General features: G+C 36.3%; 1 protein-coding gene across 2 annotated transcripts in view; it reads right to left on the bottom strand.

Annotated features, from left to right (window-relative positions):
* Positions 1-23,466, bottom strand: part of GSTCD (glutathione S-transferase C-terminal domain containing) — a 44,396-nt gene that overhangs the window by 20,500 nt on the left and 430 nt on the right. Inside the window, exons 1-5 of one of the 2 annotated variants that reach the window (XM_063156445.1) lie at positions 22,402-22,656; positions 20,630-21,061; positions 18,998-19,459; positions 15,862-16,116; positions 15,087-15,180 (exon numbers count right to left, since the gene is read on the bottom strand). In XM_063156445.1, the coding sequence (XP_063012515.1) occupies positions 15,087-15,180; positions 15,862-16,116; positions 18,998-19,459; positions 20,630-21,061; positions 22,402-22,569 (1,411 nt within the window). In that variant the 5' untranslated portion in view covers positions 22,570-22,656. Of the gene's footprint in view, positions 1-15,086; positions 15,181-15,861; positions 16,117-18,997; positions 19,460-20,629; positions 21,062-22,401; positions 22,657-23,466 lie in introns of those variants that run through there. The other variant, XM_063156444.1, reaches the window with a different exon arrangement.

The raw sequence follows: 23,466 nt of genomic DNA, 5'->3' as shown, positions 1-23,466 counted from the left end.
AGATGAATGGCTGGAGGAAATCCCTCTGAACATCCTGATGAAAAGGAACCTCATCCTTGAAACTTCATCCTGAATTTCAGTCATTACAAAAATTAAATCTCACACTGCTAAGGTCTGATGACATTTCAACATGCAAATAACTGGCTGTGTATAACTTCCAAACAAAGGCATCCAAGTTGCACATGGAAGGCCAAGTTCACACATTTCTCCATTCTCTGAATTCTGTCTGATCTACACACTGCAATTATTACAGCACTTACAGCTTGATCCTGTATAAATCTGGAGTTTATGAAAATTTTAGGAAATTTGATTGAATTTGCTGTATGAAATGAGGGTCTTTGGTATTCATGTGCTTTACGTTACCTAAAAGAGCTGAAAAAACATTCAAGAGTTCAGAGGAAATACAGGAATTACTGAACTCCATCATAAGGTTTTAATTCAGTAACAGTAACTGCTTGACCACTCAACTTTTTTCCTTTCATTTATTTTTTTTTTCTAATTAATTATTGAAGCAAAGTTGGGGCAGAGGGGAATCAAAATGGACTGCAGTTTAGATAGCAAACACAATTATTTCCTTTGAATTCATAGCTAAGTAGAATATTTCCTATACAATTTAAGTGAGCTTTGTGTAAGTGTTCTATTAATCTCTGATGTTGAATATCAGCATCTGCTTTGCCAAGTTACCAGTTTACCACTGTGAACACTGATGATCAACATTAAAGTTTGTTTAACCTCCAGAATAAATACACTTTCGCCATTAGTAGTTTGCATAACAGACTTTAGAAAAGCAAACAAACAAAACCAGCACTAACAAAAAATTTCAACCAGCATTTCTCTTTCCACAGTGTTTTCCCTCCAGTGTTTTCTCAGACTATGAGGACACAATGAGTAAGCCCCAAGCTGCTGAGATGGCAGTCCTTCAGCCACAATTAAGTGCCTGTCACAGAATGCCTGCTGGGCAACTTTGCAGGTAGCAGGCCACAGCCAAGTACAGCTCCTAAACTGCCCTTTAAAATGTCTATGGGGCTCTTAGTAACCACTTTGGGTTGAAACCAACATGCATCTCAGCATTCTCAGCTTGGAGAACTGCTGTAACTATGTAGAAAGAATCAGACCACTGGCTAATCAAGACTGACTTTTACTATCAGAGAAAATAACCCAGGCTTTGTAACAAATATATTCCTAAAGACAGCCAGGCCATTGGTACCCTCACCATCTTTAAAGCTGTAACAGATATTTATCCACACTAACAGAATCAGAGCATTTTGCAGAATGCTTCTGTTCAAAGTGCTCCTTTTCACTGTTGTCAGTAATCCAAATGACCCATTCAAATCCTGTCAAGTTAGGTAAAGCACAGATTGACAACAATCAGCTCAAACAAATTATGATGGAGTGGACGACAAACCAATGAAATAAACAAAATAAATATCCACTCCTTTCCTTTTAATATATAAAAATGATGGTGTGGTCATCTGGATCATATTACATAGCAATAATCACTCATTACCAACTAATGCTACTTTACTGCACCCTTTATGTCAGAAAGATTGTGAAATTAAACAATCCTGGCATAAATAGAAATTCTTCATGACAAGTCAAAAACATGCAACATGAAGACAGTAACATTTTACATCAAGTTTAGAATATGAAATTTAAATAAAATTTCAATGTGTTTTAATGCATTTGTGAAGGACTACACACTAAAAGAAGGAGGAAATGCCTCTCAAATAACACAGAACTGGTCAGCTTATGCTACACAACCCGTCACAAATACATTCCTAGACAGTTTTCAGAGCATGTATAAAATACCAGTTAAGAGACAAGTTGATTATATCAATTCAAAAGCTGCCTAATGGTGAATTTTTAAAAAAATTCTGGTTAATCCAATGAAAGATAACCTTGGAAACACTGATGAAAAGATAGCTGTGCACACAGTTCTCCACTATCTACATACATGCTTGACAAAAGAGCAGAAGGGAGTGTTCTGTTATTATAAGGAATAAAAAGTACCCAAGCTTGAAAATACTGTCACAGGTTAATTCATTTTCCTGAAACCCAAAGCAGAGGCAAAAGTGAGTTTCTAAGACAACAAATACATAAAATTGGCGCTTGTTGCCTAATCAATGGTTCCAATAATAAAAGGCTCCTTCTTGTGCTGTAAGCAGCTTTGTGCCAGGTGGCCTTTTGTATTATTCTTACATAGTTTATGAAAGCAAATAATCAAGAAAATCCATAAATCCCTTAAACCATCTTTGAAACAGAGACTTGGATTTCAATGGGGGGCAAAAAAGTTAATGAAACTGTGGGCACCAGCCCAGTAGTGCACTCCAGCTCCCTGGGCTTTTCAAGTGGGAGCATTAGGAAATAAAGTCATGACTTCATCTGGCCCCTCCACAGAGAGGGACTTGGAGCAGCTGGCTGCAGACAAAGGGCAGCACCTTCTGCTTTACACATCACTTCTGTTTACTCTACAAACTACCAGCATACTTAAGGCCACCTAACTAAACAGAAAGGTCACCCACAAATTTATCTCCCACACAAATCCTCTGTGCTAATTAGCAAGGGGAGAAAATGAACAACAGTATCCCCTTCATGTACTCATTTTGTTACTTTATAACAGTTTTGAGGGGATGGAGACTGAAAAACTGTGCAGCATGAACCGAAGTGAATTCAAACAGCTTGTTGAATTTCTGTAAATTGAAGCCAACAGAAATGAAAAATTATGAACTCTTTTCCAACAGAAATTAATCAGCTCTGTCAACTAAACAAAGACTCAGACTAAAGAAATATCTGCCTTCAGAAACTTAAAAAGAAAATATATCTCCCACTAACTGCCAGAAGGCATGTTCATCAAACATCTGCCTTAATGAAAAAATACAACTAAACATAGACTTATAAACCTAAGATATTCAAACAACAGATAATTATTTGTAGCTTGTTGTGTAGCAAATGAGCTTTGACACAAACTTTATGTGCCAATATAATGTCAAAGGAGCCAAAAGCTGGAAAACAAACAAAAAAGCCCAGCACAAAAAAGTCATCCCAGCAATGTTTTTTGGGTAAGACCTCTGGAGGCCCTACTGTCCTTCTAGTGCAAAAACCATCTCAGAACTCCTTTTCCCTCACCACCACCAAATGTGGATAGAGCTGTGGTACTGGAGGTCATACAGACACATTTACTCTGTCATCATCTTCCAATGCTGATGCAGAAATTGATCTGATAGGTCACCAAGTATCTGCAGCTACAAACCCCATCATCATCTAATAAACTGTAAGAGAGGATATCTAGCATCGAAACAAATTAATAGTTTGTAGACTTTATAGCAGTACCTGCTAAAGAAATGTTTCAGAAGTGCATCTGCTAGGCACTGCCTCAGCTAGCTGCTCTTAAACATAAAATCTGTTCTAATATATATAAGCATATATTTCTGACAAATGACTATAGGAATGCTTTGCATCATTTAAAAATGAGGACATTCTAAAATCACTACATAAAGAGGAAAATAAAACCTCTATACTGTAAGGATTATCTGGTGTATTTGAACAAATTTGGCCTGTCACATGTACACACACAAAGTGGGCTCAAGCAAATGCATATCAAGCTCAGACAGCAATAGTCACCTTCAGAATGGGGTTAACAGTTTGCATGTTCTGTTACCCCACTGCCTTCCTACTGACAAACTCCACACAGAAGACTTTGCAAGATTCCTACTGCATCCCACTCTACGTAAAATGTACACACTGCCAGCCAGCACTCTTTCTCTGGACTTATAGCTGTGCAGGGAATTGAGAAGGAAAGATCCCAGTGATACTGGTCTCCAGGAAATAAAAGCTCCCCTAAGTAGGTGAAAGGAACTGAGAAACACAGGGATCCTTCACCTTTGCATGGACCCCTCCTCTGAGAGCAGGGACACCCACACTCCTGTTGGGAGCTCCGAGACAGATGTTCTGCAGATGCCCCAGCCCTTGTTTACCCAGAGAGCAGGGGAAGCATTTGGAGAACAGTAAGCCAATGGGGTATGGATGTTGTGTGCAAATTCTCCTCAAGCCAAAGGGACAAAACTGTTCCGACAGTAACAAATGCAGCACAGCACAAAGGCTAACCCACAGTGAGAAGGTTCATCAGTCAAATCAATAGTGTTATACAAATAAAATCCTTAAAATTGGTGTTTCTGCTTTAAGAGTGCAATTATTTTGAGGCACTTTGATGGGATTATTTTACTTACATTAAACCACTTCTGGAGTAAATCAAGCTGAGAAGATCCAAAGTCAGAATAAGCATATCTATAATAAAAATTATATTGCAATTACATGGAAAAGTGTTTATTACAATGGAGGAAAAATACTGTATGGGACTACAGAAGTATCCTTAACAGTGTATTCAGCAATTTTAAGAGGCATTTTTAATTCAAAAAGCCATGAAAACCTGATAGTAATAGTAATCACAACCTCCATTGTGTACCTATGCAAGATAGTCTACAGGCATTGAAATTTGAGGATGGAAGAGAATCACTGGTTTTCCATTCAATTCCCCCCTTTAGTACAAAGGAATTCAAGATCCTTTGATAAATCAAAGTCTGTAAAGCCCATTTCTTCTCTTGTATTGCAGCTTTATACAAAAAAATATAATAAAGTATGCTTGTAATTTTACTCATGCAGCAGCCACTGGATGTCTTACAAATGGACAACTGACCACATTCTATCAGATTTAAATTTCCATAAAGCTGTATTGAGTTAGTAACTAAAACATTACAGTGCTGGAGTTTTTCTTTTAATTAATTAATTAGTACTGAAAATAATTCAGAAGAATTAGTTGAGCACTGTGCTCTGTCCCTCTCTGCCACACAACAAAATTAAATTAAATATAAAATTCCTGCAGTAGGCAGCACTCACCTATGTATCATAGTTCTGATACAAAAGAAATAACTAATCTTAATGCTCATTTCTTTGGTATTGTATATACTGCACAGTAGCAAATTTGAGTCATCTTAATGAACAACATAAAATTAAAAAGTTACGATTCTACTGAAGCTCTTTTGCTCCATTTTTACATTACCTCAGCAGGACTATTTCTACTCTGAAACAAAGTACACATATGGTTGCAGTGAGGAAGAGTAAGCTCTACAAGCCACTGCAGAAATTAAATTTACTAAATAAAAAAAAAAATCAGAAGTTTCCTTATATCTGTTTAGCTAGCTTAAGAAACAGACAGTTTCTAAGCAGCTATTTCCATATTTATTAAAATTATCAACAACTTATTCAAAAAAAGCTCCTCATAAAGAGTCTTGAACTAGATATGAGATACTACCTAATTATTCAAAATTCATATATCCTTGCAGGACTTTCAGGAAAAAAATATACCACAAAATCTGCTAATCTTTCCAACAGCACAATCATGAACAAGTGTGTCCACCTAAACCAGCACGTTTTGAATGTGACACAAACCCAGGCAAAGCGCAATTTACAAGCAACTCAAATGCTCTGCAGAACGTTATTCCTGTGATTTTCAGCCCCACTGCTTGTCATTGCAACAACCTACCAACCTGATCTCTACATGAAATTTCTGACCTTGTGGCTCAAATAGGAGTTCAATGTCGATAATCTCTGCCATGTGTTCTACTTGCTCCCTACAAGTGGGAATCAGCTGTGACCATGATCTTCATGGCACAGTTAAAAACATACAGAGGTGCAAAATGCATGTATTAACCACAAAAAAAAAAAAAAAAAAAAAAAAAAAAAGGGAATTGGGTAATACAAACAAGAACAAACTAACCTGGGTTTACAAAACAATTAAGAACCAAAATGTCAAGAAAGCTTGACTGAAGGTATGACTTATTTTCTGCATTTTGCCTTACCTAACATCATCCAACTAAGTTACAGAGAGCTTATAATGCCAATATCCATCAAGTGAGATCACAAGTGGGCCAAAGCATCCGGTAACAAGCGCAAGCAGAGGAATGTCAAATCCGTGCTGCAGATAAGCTGGAAAGCAATCCATTTGGCAGATGTTTTTGAGTAGCATAAAATAGAGGATTAAGAAGTGTTTTGTCTCAGTTCAGGTTGGGTTTTTGGGGGTTTGTTTTGTTTTTAGAGAAGCAGATTATTTTAATGAAGAAATCATTTTCAGGCTTTCGAAAATGATGAGAGCATACTGAAGAAATAATGGCAGTGCTTCACAAAAGTTGTCAAGTAATAAACTGTGCTCAAAAAAATACATTACAGAATACTAAAAATTTTGAAAGATAGCTATATATCCATTTATGTTGGCTTTCATAATCATATTCCTCAATATTCAGCATTAGCACACATAGAAAAGCTATACTTGATGGGTAAAGAACCAAATTACTACAAGAATAAATTCAGAAGCTGTTCAAGAGTAAACATCCTTTCTTAACCTTTGATTCTAAAAGTTACATACAAAAAAAAATAAACCTCCTGGTTACAAGACTTTTCACAATTCTTACTTACAGTTTTGTAATAGAAGTATGAGGCATGATTCAAGATATTACATCTACAAATTGACTTATTTCTTGCACAAAACTAGCAAATATTGTGCAAGTAAAAGCACTGTCTTGTTTGCTAAAGACACTGGTTAATTAAATCCCCCTGAACTTGTGCCTAAACTCATGACCCCATCCAGGATGCAGCATGAAATGCTAGCTCATGTCAGTCCATGACGTGCATCCACATTTCTCCCTGTCTCAAGCTATGAAGGGCAGAGAAGGAAAACCAGTTTCCGTATGGAGACCTTGAAAATTATGTATCCAGCCTAGAACCATTTACCACCTGAGCTGATGTTCAGTGCAGTCTTAAAGATATCAGGTACAAAGTTTAGGACAGCAAGGAGTGTTTGTATAAAACAGCAGAGTTTTAGAGCCCATTTTTACTATCGTCCAGTATACTCTGGTTCCTAACAAATGAAATTCTGCAGAAAACAGGCAATGCAACCACAAGATGAAAAGTTTGTCCAGTTGAGTTTCATGGAAGCACTCAGAAGTACCTTAAACGTTGAGGTGAGAAGATGTTCTTTTGTTTCTTAATTCTTGTCACTAAAACCACAAGAACACAAGGAAGATCTGCAAGTGGGATATTCAAGAGCATTTAAGCAGATTTGAGAGTCCTTCACCAATCAGATACATCAGAAAATTCCAGGGAAAGTGTGCTGATGGAATGACTACATTGATGATACCTCAACTGGTCTACTCACACTACTTACATGAGCCATTCAAACACCAACACAAAGATCAACACCTCCGTGACAGACCTGCCAAACTTTTAAAGCCCAAGCTGAAACACAGGCACCATGTCTCTCCCCATTATCTCTGGATGCTTAGACCAATATTCCACATTAGGAGGGGACAAATTTTATTGCTTCAGATTAGGTTTGACTCATTTTAATGTTGAGATTATTCTCCTGCACTTAGAAAATAATTCTACAAAAAAATGAACTTCCTACTTGACTTTGCTCTTCAATGCTTTAAAAGTTTCTAAAGGATGTGAACTCCTTTTGATATTGCTATGGTAAGATGCCAGAAATTTGACATGAGACATGAGCCAAAAATTAACTTTTCAGAAGCATTTCCAAACCATCTGGAGAAGAGGCATTTAGAGCACAAAATAATTAATACCACCTTCAATAAAACACTAAGCATACAGTAGTCTGGCCTTTCGTTTGTGTAATTAAAATTTTTGAAAGAATCAAACTACTCAGAACAGATTATGAATCATTCAAAGTAATTTTATGGTTTCTTAACACTATGGGGTTTGGCTTTTTTTTCTTAAACACAGCAGTACTGACTTCCTTGAAATTGCTGATTAGAACTTTAAATGAACAACTGTGCACAAAAAGTTGCCTTCAGGAAAAGCCAAAATCAAACTCATGACCTTATCCAATGTAAAACTGCATCCAAATCAAATAATGCATTCATGGCTCTTAACACGAATATCCAAAACCAATGAAAGTGCAGATGGAATCCATAAGCAACTCCAAGAGACAGAAAAATTCCTCCTTAACTCACACTTTGTCACAGCTGATTTATGGTTTGGAAATGAATTCCGTACCTCAGCTCTGCAACACAGCAAGCCTGGGGGAGGGAAGAAGGTGAATGCAGCCTCTCACACAGTGCTCACCTTTGGGCACAAACATCATGTTCAAGGTACATCTTATGGGATGAAATATCCTTCCTGTGATTCATCAACTCCTTATAAAATGTCAGTGAAGAGCTCCCAGAAATCCACTAATGCTGCACAAAACTTGACAATACCTTGGTAATGATTCTTTTGTACTCTACTGTACTTGTTCTGTACTTGCAGCATAGAAAATCGTGACATTGGAAAATAAGTTGTTCAAAACATGCTTGCCTACATTTCTGCAGGAAACTGTTTACTTTAATAACCACAAAATAAAACTCCATTTTATTTACTATGATAATTTATGAATGCATATTAAATCTGGGCAACCTGGAAACTACTCTGTAGCCTTAGAAATAACTTAAGGATATTAAATACTAAGTAGGAGAGATTAATAGAGTTTCAGTAATCAGGTAAAATCAAAACTGCAAATTGATAACACAGTTTGAACTATCTATTCACCAATAATCTACAAATAATCTAATGGGTTCTCCAAAGATCATTACCAAAAAAAAAGAGAATTAAATAATCTATGAAATATTTCAACTTCCAGCAAGTCCTACTTTCCCCCCAAAGAAACAACAAGTAATGTTTTTAAAGGACTTAGCCCCAGAACAAAATATGAGTGTCAAAAAACTTGAGGGAGAACATAACTTAAATTCTTTTGAAGTCTTTGCACTATTTTGTCACTGAGAAAGAGAAGGAGACACACTTGGGCTCAGTTTCATTCGCTTTCTAGGTTGTAATATTTTCTGTGCATAAGCTCAGAGATTATACCTTCCTTGTCACACTTAGTCAATCTGATCTTATCCTCTGTGTAATTTCCCAGTGCCTTTATTTCTGAAAGCAAGATTATATCAGGAAGAGAATTCATAAGAGGTTCAATTAAGAGAGAGAATATTTTTTTGTCTTGTTTCTGGGGCTCATTTTCAACATTTTGCTCCTGTGCAAAGTTTAGGCCACACAGCTCTTCACATTCTGACTTTTCTTTCCTTCTGACTTCCATTTCTACTTTCCTCCCATCCTAATGAGGATAGTCACATATTTTCATGTGCTCAGAGTGTTGCTACAAAATAAAAAATTAGTGAGTTACTGGTTAGTTCCTTTGCATCCTTTCATTTGTCTATTTTTTTTTCTAACATATTCAATAAGTTATTTCCCTTTCCTTTGAATTCCAGCCATAACCTAGCCTACGATGCCACCATGTTTTTTAATTCCAAAACATTGGCTCTTGAACTATTGCAGTATTTATTGAGCAATTAAAAACAATAAATCTCTTGCATAAATATCTGTATGTTGTCACTTGTAAGCCAGAAAAAAATTTCCAGAAATTTTCATTAAGCTCCTCATTTCCTTAGAAATGTCTTCCCAGAATTACTCCTTTTTCCCAAAGAACATAAAACTCCAGCAGAAGTTGAGCTGATCAACTTTTCTTCTCCTTCACTCCCTGCTCAGCTGTTACCTCTTTTCTCAGACTTGAAAACTTTCAAGGCAGAAGTTGTTACTCTGCTATGTGTTTATACAGCAATTATTGCTTTCAGGTGTAATCCAGCACAATGAATGAGTCAACTGTTAAATTACCAACTCTAATTCAAGGAGGGGAAAAATTGTTTTATGTCACCTTTTACAAAAGGTGGTCCCATATTTTGGGACTAGAGATTACTGAGCTGAAAACTGCCACATACAAAGCATCTTTCTGCAGGATGACTCCTTAGTCCAGGGCACAGCTCCACATCCACAGAGATTGTGCTGCCCTCCTGTGGTTTGTGAAGATTTTAAGCTCCAGAAGTCACACATACAGCTGAGAAAAACTCTGATTCTGCTCTTGAAAGACAGATTGCACAGCTAAACATTACACTTTGAAGAAAGTAAAAAAGCCAAAGTGCTGTTGCAGGGGTACCAAAGGTCTCCTGATGCCTCTGCCTGAAAGGACAGCTCAGGCTTTGCACAGGAAACACAGAACAGCCATGTTAAAACTCACCTGTCCCTCAGCCACAATGTGCAGAAAACAGCAGCCTAAGTGACCTACAAAAATACTGCAAAAACGGGTAAAATCCCCATAAGTTTAAATCCCTGTGTTGATTATGCCACATAGGTGAGTGGATGATGAATCCCCACACTCTGGGATATGGTGTGACACAAAAGAGCTGAAGCACACAAGCTGTACACCCCCATCATTGATGTAACTGGGATTGAAGTCTAATGACAAAACATAAAGAACAATCTTCAAATAAGCAGTGAAGACATTTTACAGCAAAAAATACCAGAACACTGAAGCAGATCAAATATCCCTTTTAAAGTCAAGATTGGTGCTACAGAAAACCAATTTAAATTTTACAGTAATTGCAAATACTAAGATATTAGTATATTCTGGAAAAATATTATGAAGAGTAATGTCAACAACAATTTAACATTTTATCCAATAGCATATCTAGAATATTTGGAGACAGAAAAGTGTTAACTCCTCCTCCTCGTAAATCTTTCTAATTATTACAAATAAAATAAATATGTCATCACCCCCTTCTCTACAAAGTGACACTTTGTAGCACCACATCACTCTTAAGTACACCTTATTGACCACTAAAGGATATTAATTTCTACATTTCTATTCCCCAAAAATACCTCTGATGATGATTTTGAGCCACGTTCAAAAGAAAATGTCTTTTGAATTCTATTAATCATAACATGCTGGACATTGTTCCACACCGTAACTGCTAGAATGGGTCAGCATTCCTTCACCCCTCAACAGTAATCTTCCACAAAAAATGACCTGCTTCTCCATGCTGTGGAGCACTTAGTACACATGTAACCTCTAAACTTCTGGTTTAAGAGATGAATAATGTAACTTTGGGGCTCTGTGATCCCATGAATAAGAAATACAGAAATATAAAAGGAGAAGGAAAGTAGTAAACTCTACTACAATTATATCAGGAGTAAAAGAAAGACCAAATAGTTTAAATGAAACAAAAGGCAGAGTTAATTAGCAGGCTACTTAACATTTATTAAAGATTTCTGATTAAGATATGAAAAACTAATTTAACAACCTTGTTTAAAAATATCTGCTAGGCACCTATGAGTTAATGTTTTTGGGGTTTATGCCCTTCCACCTGCCTAATAACTTCAGAGACAAAAGAGAAAAAACCTCACAATCTAACAAATAAAACTTATTTTTCTGTCTAGGGCAGATCACACTCTAATTCCACACAGGTAAAGTCAGTTTAGGCCACTGACTATCAAGTGCAGACATTGTGTCAAAGTTAATTGTGGATTAATCAAGAACATGCTTCAACCATCAGAACCAAAACAACTGTGAATTTACAAAACCAAATCATTATGAATTGTCTTCAGTGCTCAAGCCATAAATCTGTAAAACATTTCAACTGGAAAACTGCAGTATTTAATTTTAATTCTTTAATACGTTCAGTAAACAAACACAAACCACAACAGGACTAAAAAAGCCTACACTGAAGTTTATGTACAGTACTCTACAAAACAAAGCTCTCCAGAGCCTAATAAACACCCAATTAACAAGGACTCGTGAACTGTAAAAATCATACCTCCAGCAATTAGACCTCATCAAAACCTGAACTTTCTTGTAGGAGATATTCAATATGAAGCATTAAAGCTTCAGTAATTCTCTGAGGGCTTACACTTACTCCACAAAGCAAGGCACTGAAACAAAGGTGACACCTTGCAGTATGACTGTCAGCCACATGAAAGTCCATCAATCACCCATCACAACAGGGTTTTACAGAGCAGGCCTAACACCAAGGAGAACGCGTTCCCAACTGAATCAAAATGCAGCTGTTAGAACTTGGAATCTTTCTTTTAGTATGATTTTTAATAAGATACATTAGCAACTGTTGTTTTTTTCCTGCAGATTTTGAATATGTCAGAGGCTGTAGGCTTGTCATCTAGATCAAAACATCACTTAAGAAAATGCAACAGACTTCAAGCAAACATAAGTATACTGAACTTGTATTGCTTACAATGCATATGCATTGATTTCTTGAGGCATGGAAACTAGCTATGTTTTCAAAGAGTATTCATTTTAGTAAATCATTGTGCCTAAAAATCATTACTACATACTAATTTAACATGTAAAATAGCTTTGCCTCCTGTCTCCAAATAGACATTATAAAAATATAAAATAATTAATTCCCTTCCCTTGTTTTGCTTGGTAGCCCAAGACAATCACAAAAGAAAAAGGGAGAAAGAGTACAGTAACAGTAGGAACAGTGTACGTTGTCATCCATGAGTTATCTGGTTTGGTGATGTGCCTAAGTTATTATTTCCAGTTAAACCTGAAGAATTTTTTGTCTAAAAATTAGTAATTGCATACAAACTTCCATGAAAATTGTCCACAGGCCAACTACACAATGTTATTTATCTCTGAACATTCAAAAGATCCTAAGAAGTCAAATATGAAATACAAAGTTTTGCAAGAATACTCTTTTTAAGGCAAGCCAGTAAAAGAAGATATACCAGTATTACCTATATTATAAAAATGAGTATTTTTGCTTTCTCTTTGTTACTGAAAATTATTTACTTCTCAAGTATATATCAAGAATGTGAAGCAACCTGGCTGTATTGCCATGATAGGTTTTTCAAATCTTGAACTGCAAAATAGAATGCACACACAAATATGGTTTAAACTTATTTAAATGAATGCAGCAAAACTGTTACTCAAGGAGAAGTTAATGAGAAGCAGCTTCAGTTGAACTTCCCTTGGATTGCTACACCCATGTGGCTTGCAGGCAAAGAGCGCTCTGATATGGAAAGATCAGCTGAAGAAGAAGGATGAGTTCCTGCTTCAGGATGCCTGAGTCACTGAAAGAGGCTAAAACACTATTAAAAAAATCTTCAAAGTCTTTCAAAGAGTTCTGACAGGCTTGAAAGGGAAATAGAAAACTTTAAAGTGTCTCTTTAAACTCTCTTTGTTTTACAGAATAAATGACTGTCTGGATTTAATTTTAAAAATACAGTTGCTTTTAACTTTCAAAATAAAATACACAATTTGCATATCTTGATTAGCAAAGTTTTCATAAAACATCAGATTCCCTAAACCATCTTTGATTTTTAAGCATAATGTATTCTCAACTCAGAAAGCATCTTTCAAGTCAAAATATTCAAAAGGTAATACCAGTACAAAAAGCAGAACAAAAATAAGAGTGACCTAGCCTCACAAAAAAATCCCAGAAACAACCTGGATATACTGAATCAATTTTGACCGTTTCAAATCAAATAGCCCTGCATCTAATACACCATTTATTCCACAATTATTATATTATTCAGTTCTATGAGCAATTACAAACAACTTTAACATGGACACTAAGTCACAGACTTTTATATTGCTTAGAAGACAATTACATCATTAAGTGCTGCTCCTTTCATTAAAACTAATTTTGCTTATGATGAGGGTTAGAAAATTTTCAAAATTTTCTTTTCTCTGTTGAGAGGCCACACTACAATAAAGTACCCTTTACTTAATAACAGTGCTGGAAGCTGAAGCTAATACTGATCCTTCAGGATTGTTGTGTGAGAGACTTTAATCAAAGCATCAGTTAATTCCACAGAACTGGAACACCATGCTCTGTGTTACCATCCTAGCCTGTGTTATTCAAAGGTACTTAAATTTCAAAGATGTTTCTAGACTACAGATGTAAACACTGTTTTACTCTGTATGTAAATACCATCTCATGCATACTGTTACTGCAATGATGGTTCATTTCAAATGAAATACCACAAATAAAGCACTTCTTTTAAGTTCTTTGACTTCCTGCTTAACAAGTATTTCAACTCATGAGAAAAGTCATAAGGCTTTGTAAGACTGTAGGTCAGTTACCTCTCATTCTTGAATTGCACAGTTGGATAAGAAAAGTTAATTAATAAAAAGCCGTTTTAAAGAAAAAAATCCTCTTTTAAAAAATGTCTTTTTTTGTTTCACAAGTGAACACAATGTTTGATGAAAAATTCCAACAGTACCAAAAGCTTCAATCTCCATATATCCTCAGAGTAATAAAGCAGCAGCAAAAAGGGTTATCACCATCCAACCCCACATCCACACACTTTCCCCTTCCCTTTAATGTGCTTTGGATTAGCCTAAAGGAAGGACCTCTAATCATATCCAGCCAAACTGATCTTAATACTCACAAAGCCTTTGCAGCAAGTAGGAAATGAACCTGAAGACAATGAATCCATTGACACACACAGGACCAGGAACACAAGCAAAAACTCCATGACTGACTGAAGTTCCAAAAAGGAACAAAACCCCTTTCAAATGCTGCCTAATAAACCACAGTAAAGATGTTGCATTTCTTTGTTGGTCACAAATTAAATATAATCTCCTCTTTTCTAAACCTCAGCAGCTGCATAGTATATCCATTCAACAGTCTTATGTCAACAAGCCCCTCTTCCCAAAATTTTCAGCTTCTGCCTTGCTAGGGAAAAAATTAAAACATTTCCTTTGATGACATACATCAGTACAGGGAAATAATCACACTATGTATCTGATTTTCCTTCTGTCTCACATTGTGACCACCTACACTTTTATATACACTTTTCTTCTGATCTGTCACCCTCTTTTTACCATCTGTACATACTAAAAAACCACAGTAACTCTACTCCTATGGAAGGTATCTATGGATGCCTTTACTTCCATGGAAAATTAAACACAACCAAGCACTGAGCTTGGTTAGGAATTTTGGGTTGTGTCAACTGCTGACTGAAATCAAGGCCAATATTTTGCTCCCAGTTTGTTCCTCAGCTGCTGATGACCCGAGGGAGGTTATATCACCATGTGTCACAAACAGACTGAATTTTAATACAGATTTGAAATTGCTTACCTGTCTTAGCTCTGAAACATACTGAAAACTAGCATATTTTCTTACAAAACAGTTAAATAGCTTCATCAGAAGAAGACCCTGTTAAATACACACACAGACACAAACTCTCACCTTCCCCAGGACTGACTGCAGGTGGAAGACTGGTCCAGTCTAGGGTCCAGCTGGGGCATGGATGAGGAGAAAACTTTGCTTCAATTCCATTTTCCTGCATGAAAGAAGGAAAAACATAAGTTAAGACCCTTTACCCACTTAAGACAGTATCAAAATTCTCACTAAATTTAACAGCACCAGATCAAACTGCAACACTGTCAGTTTAAGTGAAACTCAACAGGCAGATGACTCTACATTATACAACATTCAAATTATGTACTTCCCTCATTCTCACAAAAAAACTCTCCTAAGTTTTTTTAGGAAATGCTGTCAGCTTCTATGCAAAAAATATTGAATTATAGAATATGATGGACAGCTTTCTTTAACAAAACTCATTAGGGTTCCCAGATGTTAAAAAAAACCCAACCCAATTGAAAAGGTTGGATAATGAACTCAAACATAAAAGCAAGAGTTTTTTGTCATTCTTTATGTAAATATCTTTGAAAGAAAAATACAAAATTGCAATTCAAACAAAAAAGTTACTTTGATTATTCAGAATTATTGATAGGGCTCCAGCAGTCCTATCTTTGCCCAATTCCTGAATGAATCAAATATCAGAAGAGAAGAAAAAAAGTAGAATCACTTCTAAATCAATGCATATCAGATTTCAGACAAACAAAGGGCATTAAACTGCTCAAGACTATCAAAATTATCTCATACAATTCTAATAAATTCTACCTACTCCAAATTAAGCAAATGTGGCTATAAAAATAACTCATTAATAAGCTTAAATTACCATTAACTTAGTCATGGTTGGCCTTGGACCACCTATAAAATGACTGTCTTCATGATCCTCTTCTAACTCATCAGGAACTGGAGCAGAGTCCTGTAGCTGCTCCTCAGGAGCAGACACCAACTCTGGAAGCTGGAGAAGCTCCATGTTGCATTTGCCAGCAGCCTGCTTTACCCCAGGTACTTCTTGAACCCTTCGATACCAGCTGGATATCAGTGGCAAGTTTACCAGATTTTTGCCTTGTTTCTTGCTGGAAGCCTAAAATAATAAGATGATAAAGTTAGTGGCTACTGCAAATTTCTTACTACAAGCCACCAAAAGGCACAAACTACAGGAGTAAACTCAGCTCCATGCTGAGCACAAGCACTCACAGCATGATGACAATACAAAAATCAGCTGGTTCAGAGCTCCATGTGGAACTGCCAGCTGGCCATTTAGACTTTACCTGCAGTTCCCATTTGCTTAATAGGATGAAAAGGTTTACATGACCAACTTTAATCATAATTTCAGTCAGTAACAGGAAAAATCCATATAAATAATACTCTAAATATGGGCTATTTCCCCACATAGGAACAATTAGGTTTTGTTGCTTGTTAGACAAAAAACTCCAAAGCAGTAACGTGGCCTCCAATAGAAACTAGCATTTTTAGTGTAAAAATGAAATAAAAACATTTCCTAAGTAAGAATATGTTGCACATATTTTAAAAAAATATACCCAAATAACTTTTTAAGATGAAGTCCAGCTACTTTTAAAAACTATGCATTTGATGACATTAAATAACTTTTGTTTAGATTCCCAAATGCTCTAGAACAATGGAAATCATCCTCTTACAGCAGAGGCTGTGAAGTCTCCTTAGAGACACTCAAAATACAACTGGACATGATCCTGAGCAACTGGCTCTAGCTGACCCTGCTCTGAGCAGGGTACTTAGACAAGATGAGCTCCAGATGTGACTTCCAACCTCAATTATTCCAACTTCAACTATTCTGTGGTGCTGTACCTGCTTTAAACAGAAAATTAAAAAACACAATTACAGGAACAGGCAGGAAAGGCCACACAAAACCAACATTCTTCCCCACAGCTGTCCGAAGAATGGAAATAGAAATTGGTAAAGAAAACTTGAAATTACACTAAATTTCCTACTCTCCTGCATGCTGTGTTTATAATATGCTTAAGGTAATCACAAGTAATTAGCAATAGCTAAAGGAGCAAAAGGATGAACTGTGCAACTTTAGTATCTAATTTAATAACCTAATAGTAACACGGGCAAAACCACATGAATTCAGTCAAGGACAAAGTCTTTTGGAAAGCAATTCTAAGAGGCACTGTTACACTTGTTATCAAGTGTTCTAAATTGTATTTTAAAAAGTGAATAGTGTTTTTCCCAAATGAGGATCTGAGCTTTTGTTATACTTCTATTAATTTTCAACAGTTACAACTAATAGAAGGCATAACAAAGGTAACCTCAGAATGATAACAGCATTGAAATGAGGTAATGAAAAACAACCCTTCAGCTTCATTATCCTACTTTTGGTAATTATAATTACAATCAGCTAGTCAGGTCTCCTCATATTTATAGGATGATATTTTCCAGACACATCCTCACTTAAGACTTCATTAGTATTCACACCCTTAATTCAAAGTGGAACTGCAACTACAGTGATTTTTTTAAACATTATCCAGGAAGTCCAGCTATACAAGTGACAAATAACACTTGAATACAGAATTGAACTCTGGGACTTTGATCAACAATAACAGTTTCAACTCATGGCCTGCAAGAAGCTTTCAGATGCACATTTTTCAGTTTTGATGACAACTGCAGGCATCAAGGTATAATTGCTTAGAAAATGATCATTTACCAGAGAACAGAAATAAACAAGCATTATCCCGGAGCTCTTGTAAATTAGGTAAAAACTAAACTGAAAGCCAGGTTTTCAGGGCAATCCTTGGTGTCAGCTAACACAAGGGTATTGTAAAATACCTAGTTTGTGAGCTGCAGAAACTAAGGGCTCAAGGGCAACATATAAAAAGTCAATAAATACAAAATTCTTGGCTGCTCACAGAACATCCACAGAATGATCCCAACTACGTTGCTGAAATCAATTAAGCACCTGATGCAAAAATCTTCTCATGCCTAGCACCAGTAAATCAAATATTACTCTAAAAAGTTATGCTCTTATTTAAAAAGGTCTTGGAAAAACAAAAGCTGAAATACATTAAAGTTTTTTAAATAGCAAGAAAGCATTTTGTCTTAATAGTTTTGTTTAGTGTCATCCATACAGAAGTTGCTGCTCACCTCCAATTATGTGATTTGCAAAACAAAGCAGATGTGAATTAGGAGGAATTTCTGTAAAATAAGTCATCCTCTCAATTCAAAGTCAGCATATTGCTATCATCATACAGAACTCCATTGAGGATGATGATAATGGTTACAGAAGTTATAAAGTGGACATTTGTCACATTATTGATATTTGATAGTCATTATCTTTATTTCCGAAATTGTTATCCTCAATCTGACTAACAGCATCTTCCCCAGGAATTCCATTTGTTTCCAAACACCGTAAGGGAAATTTGGCAAACCAACTTGCAAAATCAAAATGCAATTGCTCCTGGAATAGACAGCAGCTTAGCTGTAAATCTCATAGAGTAATTGCAGGAATAGAACTGTAGGAGGCAAACTCATTCTATCATTTTACTGTGATGGGAAATAAAGACATAGTTGTAATTTCCTTAAATCTCTCCTATGCATCTATCCTTATTAAACTGAACACACAGATTGTGCTGAGCAAGACTCTTGCACAGTCTTGCCACAGAAACTTTTTCCCACTGTAGAACTAGTTTTTAAGTTGAGCTCAGGTCACCTGTACTAGTATTTTTAAATTATTGGTGCCAAAATAATATTTTAACAGTTAATAGAGTTCACTAACCATTGGTATGCTCTGTATCTAGAAGTAACTTAAGTGACCTCACCAATTCCTGGTTTTTGTGTTTGTACCAAAACAAGACAAATCTTTGATTTTGGGTTAAAGTCACTTTGGAAACACCACAATATGTTTAAATTAACATATTTTACAACTTTTAGCTTCTTAAAAAACATACATGTAGACTAATTGATATTTGCAGAATTTGTCAGCTTACCAAGAACTGATGGATGCATGGCAAAAGCACTATATCTGCCACAGTAAAATAAAGCCCTTCTGCAAAAACATGGTCTAGGAGAGGAAGGTCAGAGGTTTTTGTCCTCCTGATGTAAGGGGCCTCCCTGCTGATTGCATCTGGTGCTTCCTGGGCAAGTAGTTTGGAGAAAGCTACACTCAGTTCCAAACTTGAGGGTGGTTGTTCATGGACTTCTCCTGGTTTTAATTCCTCTGTGGATTCTTCACCAAGCACGGGCACTGCAGCCTTGGCACCTGCCTTCTGTTGTTGAAGTTTCTGCCTTCGAATTTTGTCATCATTATGTACTCGGACAGGTTCTCCAAGCTTCCTTTCCAGCAGTAAAATGTCAGGAGGAATAGCCTGGCAGTGCTCAGGAGAGGCTGTCAAAAATCTTTCCACAGCCAGAGGTATGCTGATCTCACAGAGCCTGGTCCACTGGCTAACCTGTCAAATACATTTACATAATTAATGTCTCTACAGAAAGAGAAACAAAATCTAGGGTTACTTTGGTCACTTAATCACTTCAAGCAAAGGAATTCTAGCTGTAAATACATTCTTTGTTAATCTTAGAAACTGAGATATTTCTGTATTACAAGAGCAGAACTGGGAAGCTAAATCTTATATATAACAGAACGGTTATCCAGTACAGCATATTTTTATTTCCTTATTATTGACATAAAATCAGGGTGGCTGTGTCACTCATAAGAAACAAAGCTGTGGCATGGTGATCAATGGCAACCATGGAAACAGCAATCATGCCAGGGTGGAGTTCTGCCTCTGAGAGGCATGAGGAAGGCAAGGCTAGATGGATGAGCTGCCAGATGAGCAAACTGCTGTGTGATAAATGGACTGACACCTCAACTCAAAGGGCAGTGCTGGTTAACAGCTCACACTCTACCTGAAGGCCAGTCACGAGTGGAAATCTTTAAGGGTCTATGCTGAGGCCTGTCCCATTTCATCATCTTTACCTGGAGGGGGAGATGGAATACACTCCCATCAAGGATGACAGGGAATTGAGAAGAGCAGACAACAAATTCCCAACAAACTCCAAGGTAGAGCTGCTATTCACATGAGTCTGCACAGACTAGAGAATGAGCTGAGAGGAACTGATGTGAAACTCAGAATATCCCACATCTAGGAGGGATTTATCCCCTGGAATGGTACAGGCTAGGGACTGACCACCTGGCCAGGTAGCCACTCTGCTGAAAAGACAGTGGACAACCTGGTGAGGATAAACTAAACAAAAGCCACCTTGACAGTGAAGAGAAACAATATATCATGCTCTTGAAATCAAAATCAGCGAGAAATTAGGTATTTCTTAGTTTACTTCAAATTTTATAACTCATTTATACTGCTAGACATGAAACAAAGATCTGACCTACTTTTTAACATTAGGGTTCTTTTTGTGCTGCTAAAAAGTAGTATCTTCAAAATAATTATTTTTTCATCTTTATGCCAAAATACAAGTACTTCTCCATAGAGAAAATTGCATTTTCTAAGCAAATAATACTTTACTAAAAGAACTTACTTAACATCAATATTAAGAGTCTACTTCAGAGCATTTAATGCCTATTAAAAAACCAATCAATGTATCTAAGAGAGAGACACACTCACTTCAGCACAGGCTTTTAAGCAGGTCTTCTTAAAGCCCAAGAGTTCCAAAACCTCCTTTCTAGATGGATCTGCCTCAAATGTTTTCTGTATTATATGTCTTAAGACCACAGAAAGCCCAGCTCGGCAGAATTTGTCATCTTTCACGACAACAGCAGGCAAACTGCAGCTCTGCACAACCACTGGAAGCTGACACCTGGAGATTAAGTGGATCTCAAGGTCCCCAGCGAGGTTTTTTGTCACACACTGATCACCCACATCTTCGCCAGTCGGCACCAGGAAAACTTTAAATAGTTTGCAGTCACAGTAGGACAGCAAAAACAGTGAGATAGATGTATGAAGAGGGAAGATACTATCTCTGTACTGATGAGAAAAAGCCAAATATAAATGTTCTTCAGCGACATTATCTTTCATCTTCTTCCTGAGATGAAGTTCCTGAAATAGAAATCAGAGTATGACATCCATAAAAGAATATAGAATAAAAAAAAAAGTTTTAAAAAAATTTAAATCACTGGTTCTTTCACTATCTACTACAACTGATTTTAACATAAGTCACTACTAAAGACATCCAGCCCAAATAACTGGAAGGCCCTTTCTGAGAGAAAAGAATGATTTCACATCTACACTGTCTCTTCACACACAAGATCATGGATAGGAAAACTACCTCTGTAAATATTTTTTTACATTTGAGCATATTTCTAACATCAAACAAAACCTAAAGAAAATGCTTAATTTTCAATTTTTAAGTGCATAAACATTTTAGACCAAGGCTTCCTTTTTTTTTTACGTTAAAACCTCCCACAATATTAACCACGCATTATTAAAAAAAGTTCCTGAGCACATATCCACAACAGTCAGTTCCCCAATACAACCATCTGTCTTTTTGTGACTGCTAAAAGGCATTTATAGCAGATGTTTAGGCCATGGGAAATAATGTTGGTTTCTGTATTAAAAATTAATCTAGAGTTGGGTGAGATAATGACTGAAGGACTCATAAGCAAATAAACATTCATCCCATGATACTACATGAACACCTCAAACACACAACTACTTTAAAGCAGTCCAATTCATCAGTAGCAGAGCTGAAGTATCTTCTCAGTATATTAAAAACTCAAATTAATTTTCCTTAAAGTGGGATGGAAGCTACATTTTTCCTACTAAGTATTCCATAGGAGTTTAACATAAGGCACTGATGCAGTAATTTTTCTGCTCCATCACTCAGCAGAATTGCCCATTACCTGAGAGATGACAGGTGGCACTGAAAAGCCACAGACACTAGATGGCCCTCTTAGCACAAGTGACACAGAGCACAGCTCGAGCAGCGAGGAACAGAAATTTAAATGCTGCTGAGAGAGGCCAGAATAGGGTTTTATATACATATACATAAAGCACGAGTGACACTGGAACAGCATCACTCTTTCACATTACTGTCCAGATTAATGAAGCCTTTGCACAATTACAATTGCTTACATTTTTACAAATGCAAGCATTTTAAAATAAACACCTTGATTATTCAAATTTTTTTTCATGTAGATGTGTACATCACACTTACTACTTTGTATTACCTACCATAGGACCAAAACAAATTGCCCAAAAAGGGAGTGGAAGAATAAAATCAAGTCCACCTGACAGTAAGAATACTAACGTCTGTTACAGTGACACATTTTTAAACCATTAAATGACAAGAACAGTGGCTCTGCTATGAGTACTGTTGCTTTTCTTTAATTAATACACTGCCACACAAAGAACAGGCCAGTACACAATGCCATACCTACTTTACCAAAAGATATTTTATTTGGGTGAATCTTGACACCATGGAAGTTGAGACAGACTCTATATGCTAAGTACACCTCTGTGGTAGAAATCATCCACAGAAGGCACTGCCAGAGAGGTAAATCAAGAAGAGTTACTGCCACCATAGTCACACCCATAGCTTGTAGCATTTAAACTCCTATTCTTGACTGCAGTATCTCTTTCAATACTAAAAAGTACTCTTATATGCATTTGGGTTAATATTTTTGTTCTCCATGTGAACTCAAAGAACTCACAAGTCCATCTTTTGCTGGGCATGCAAACCACTCAGACATACACATTCATTCCTCACTCAATTTTTTTTTCTAGTTGATGTTCCTGCACTCAATGAGGTATTTTGGTCATTTTCATGCTATGCAAAATGGCTAAATATTTTGGTAAAAAGCAAAAGCAGATGCAGACATACACAATAAAATAAAATGTGCAATACAGAACTAACCAAATCTAATAAGACATTGCACTATTCGCTCACAGTATTTTTCTCAGCACTTTTTTCTCTAATTAGACCATAAATTCTGCAAGAAGAGATAGATTTTTATTCTATTTGCCATATTTACAGTAGCCACTGTTTGAAAGAGGGAAAGTGAAAAACAATGATCAATACAGGATTTACACCAAAACTTAAAAGACAAACATAAATAATGTTGCCTACCTTTGGTATAAATGACACCTACTTAAAAATTACAAATATTATGTAAGTGTAACTTTCACTAGCAGGGCTGTTTTTTACCATTTTCTTTTCCCTTTCAACATGCACTAAACAATAGTTAACTAAGTTTCACTCAGCTGCCGTTAACAAGGTAATAAAGAAAAACATTGCTTTAAAAACAAGCGTTGCCCATAAAAACTACAGACAAATAAATAACTACATAAACATCCTCTTCCTTTTAGTCCCTGAAAAAGATCCTATTAATTGATTACTATACAGTAAAACGAAACTTCTGTTAAGCAGGCGCGTTAGAATTCGAGAAATGTTTAACACAACGCCACTTCAAAACGCGACAAATATTTAACTTAGTGCAAAGCAT

This window comes from Melospiza melodia, chromosome 5 (genome assembly GCF_035770615.1).
Source record: "Melospiza melodia melodia isolate bMelMel2 chromosome 5, bMelMel2.pri, whole genome shotgun sequence".
In the NCBI taxonomy this organism is placed as follows: Eukaryota; Metazoa; Chordata; class Aves; order Passeriformes; family Passerellidae; genus Melospiza; species Melospiza melodia.
Note: the sequence above shows the minus strand (reverse complement) of the source record. Positions and strands in the feature narration are given on the sequence as shown.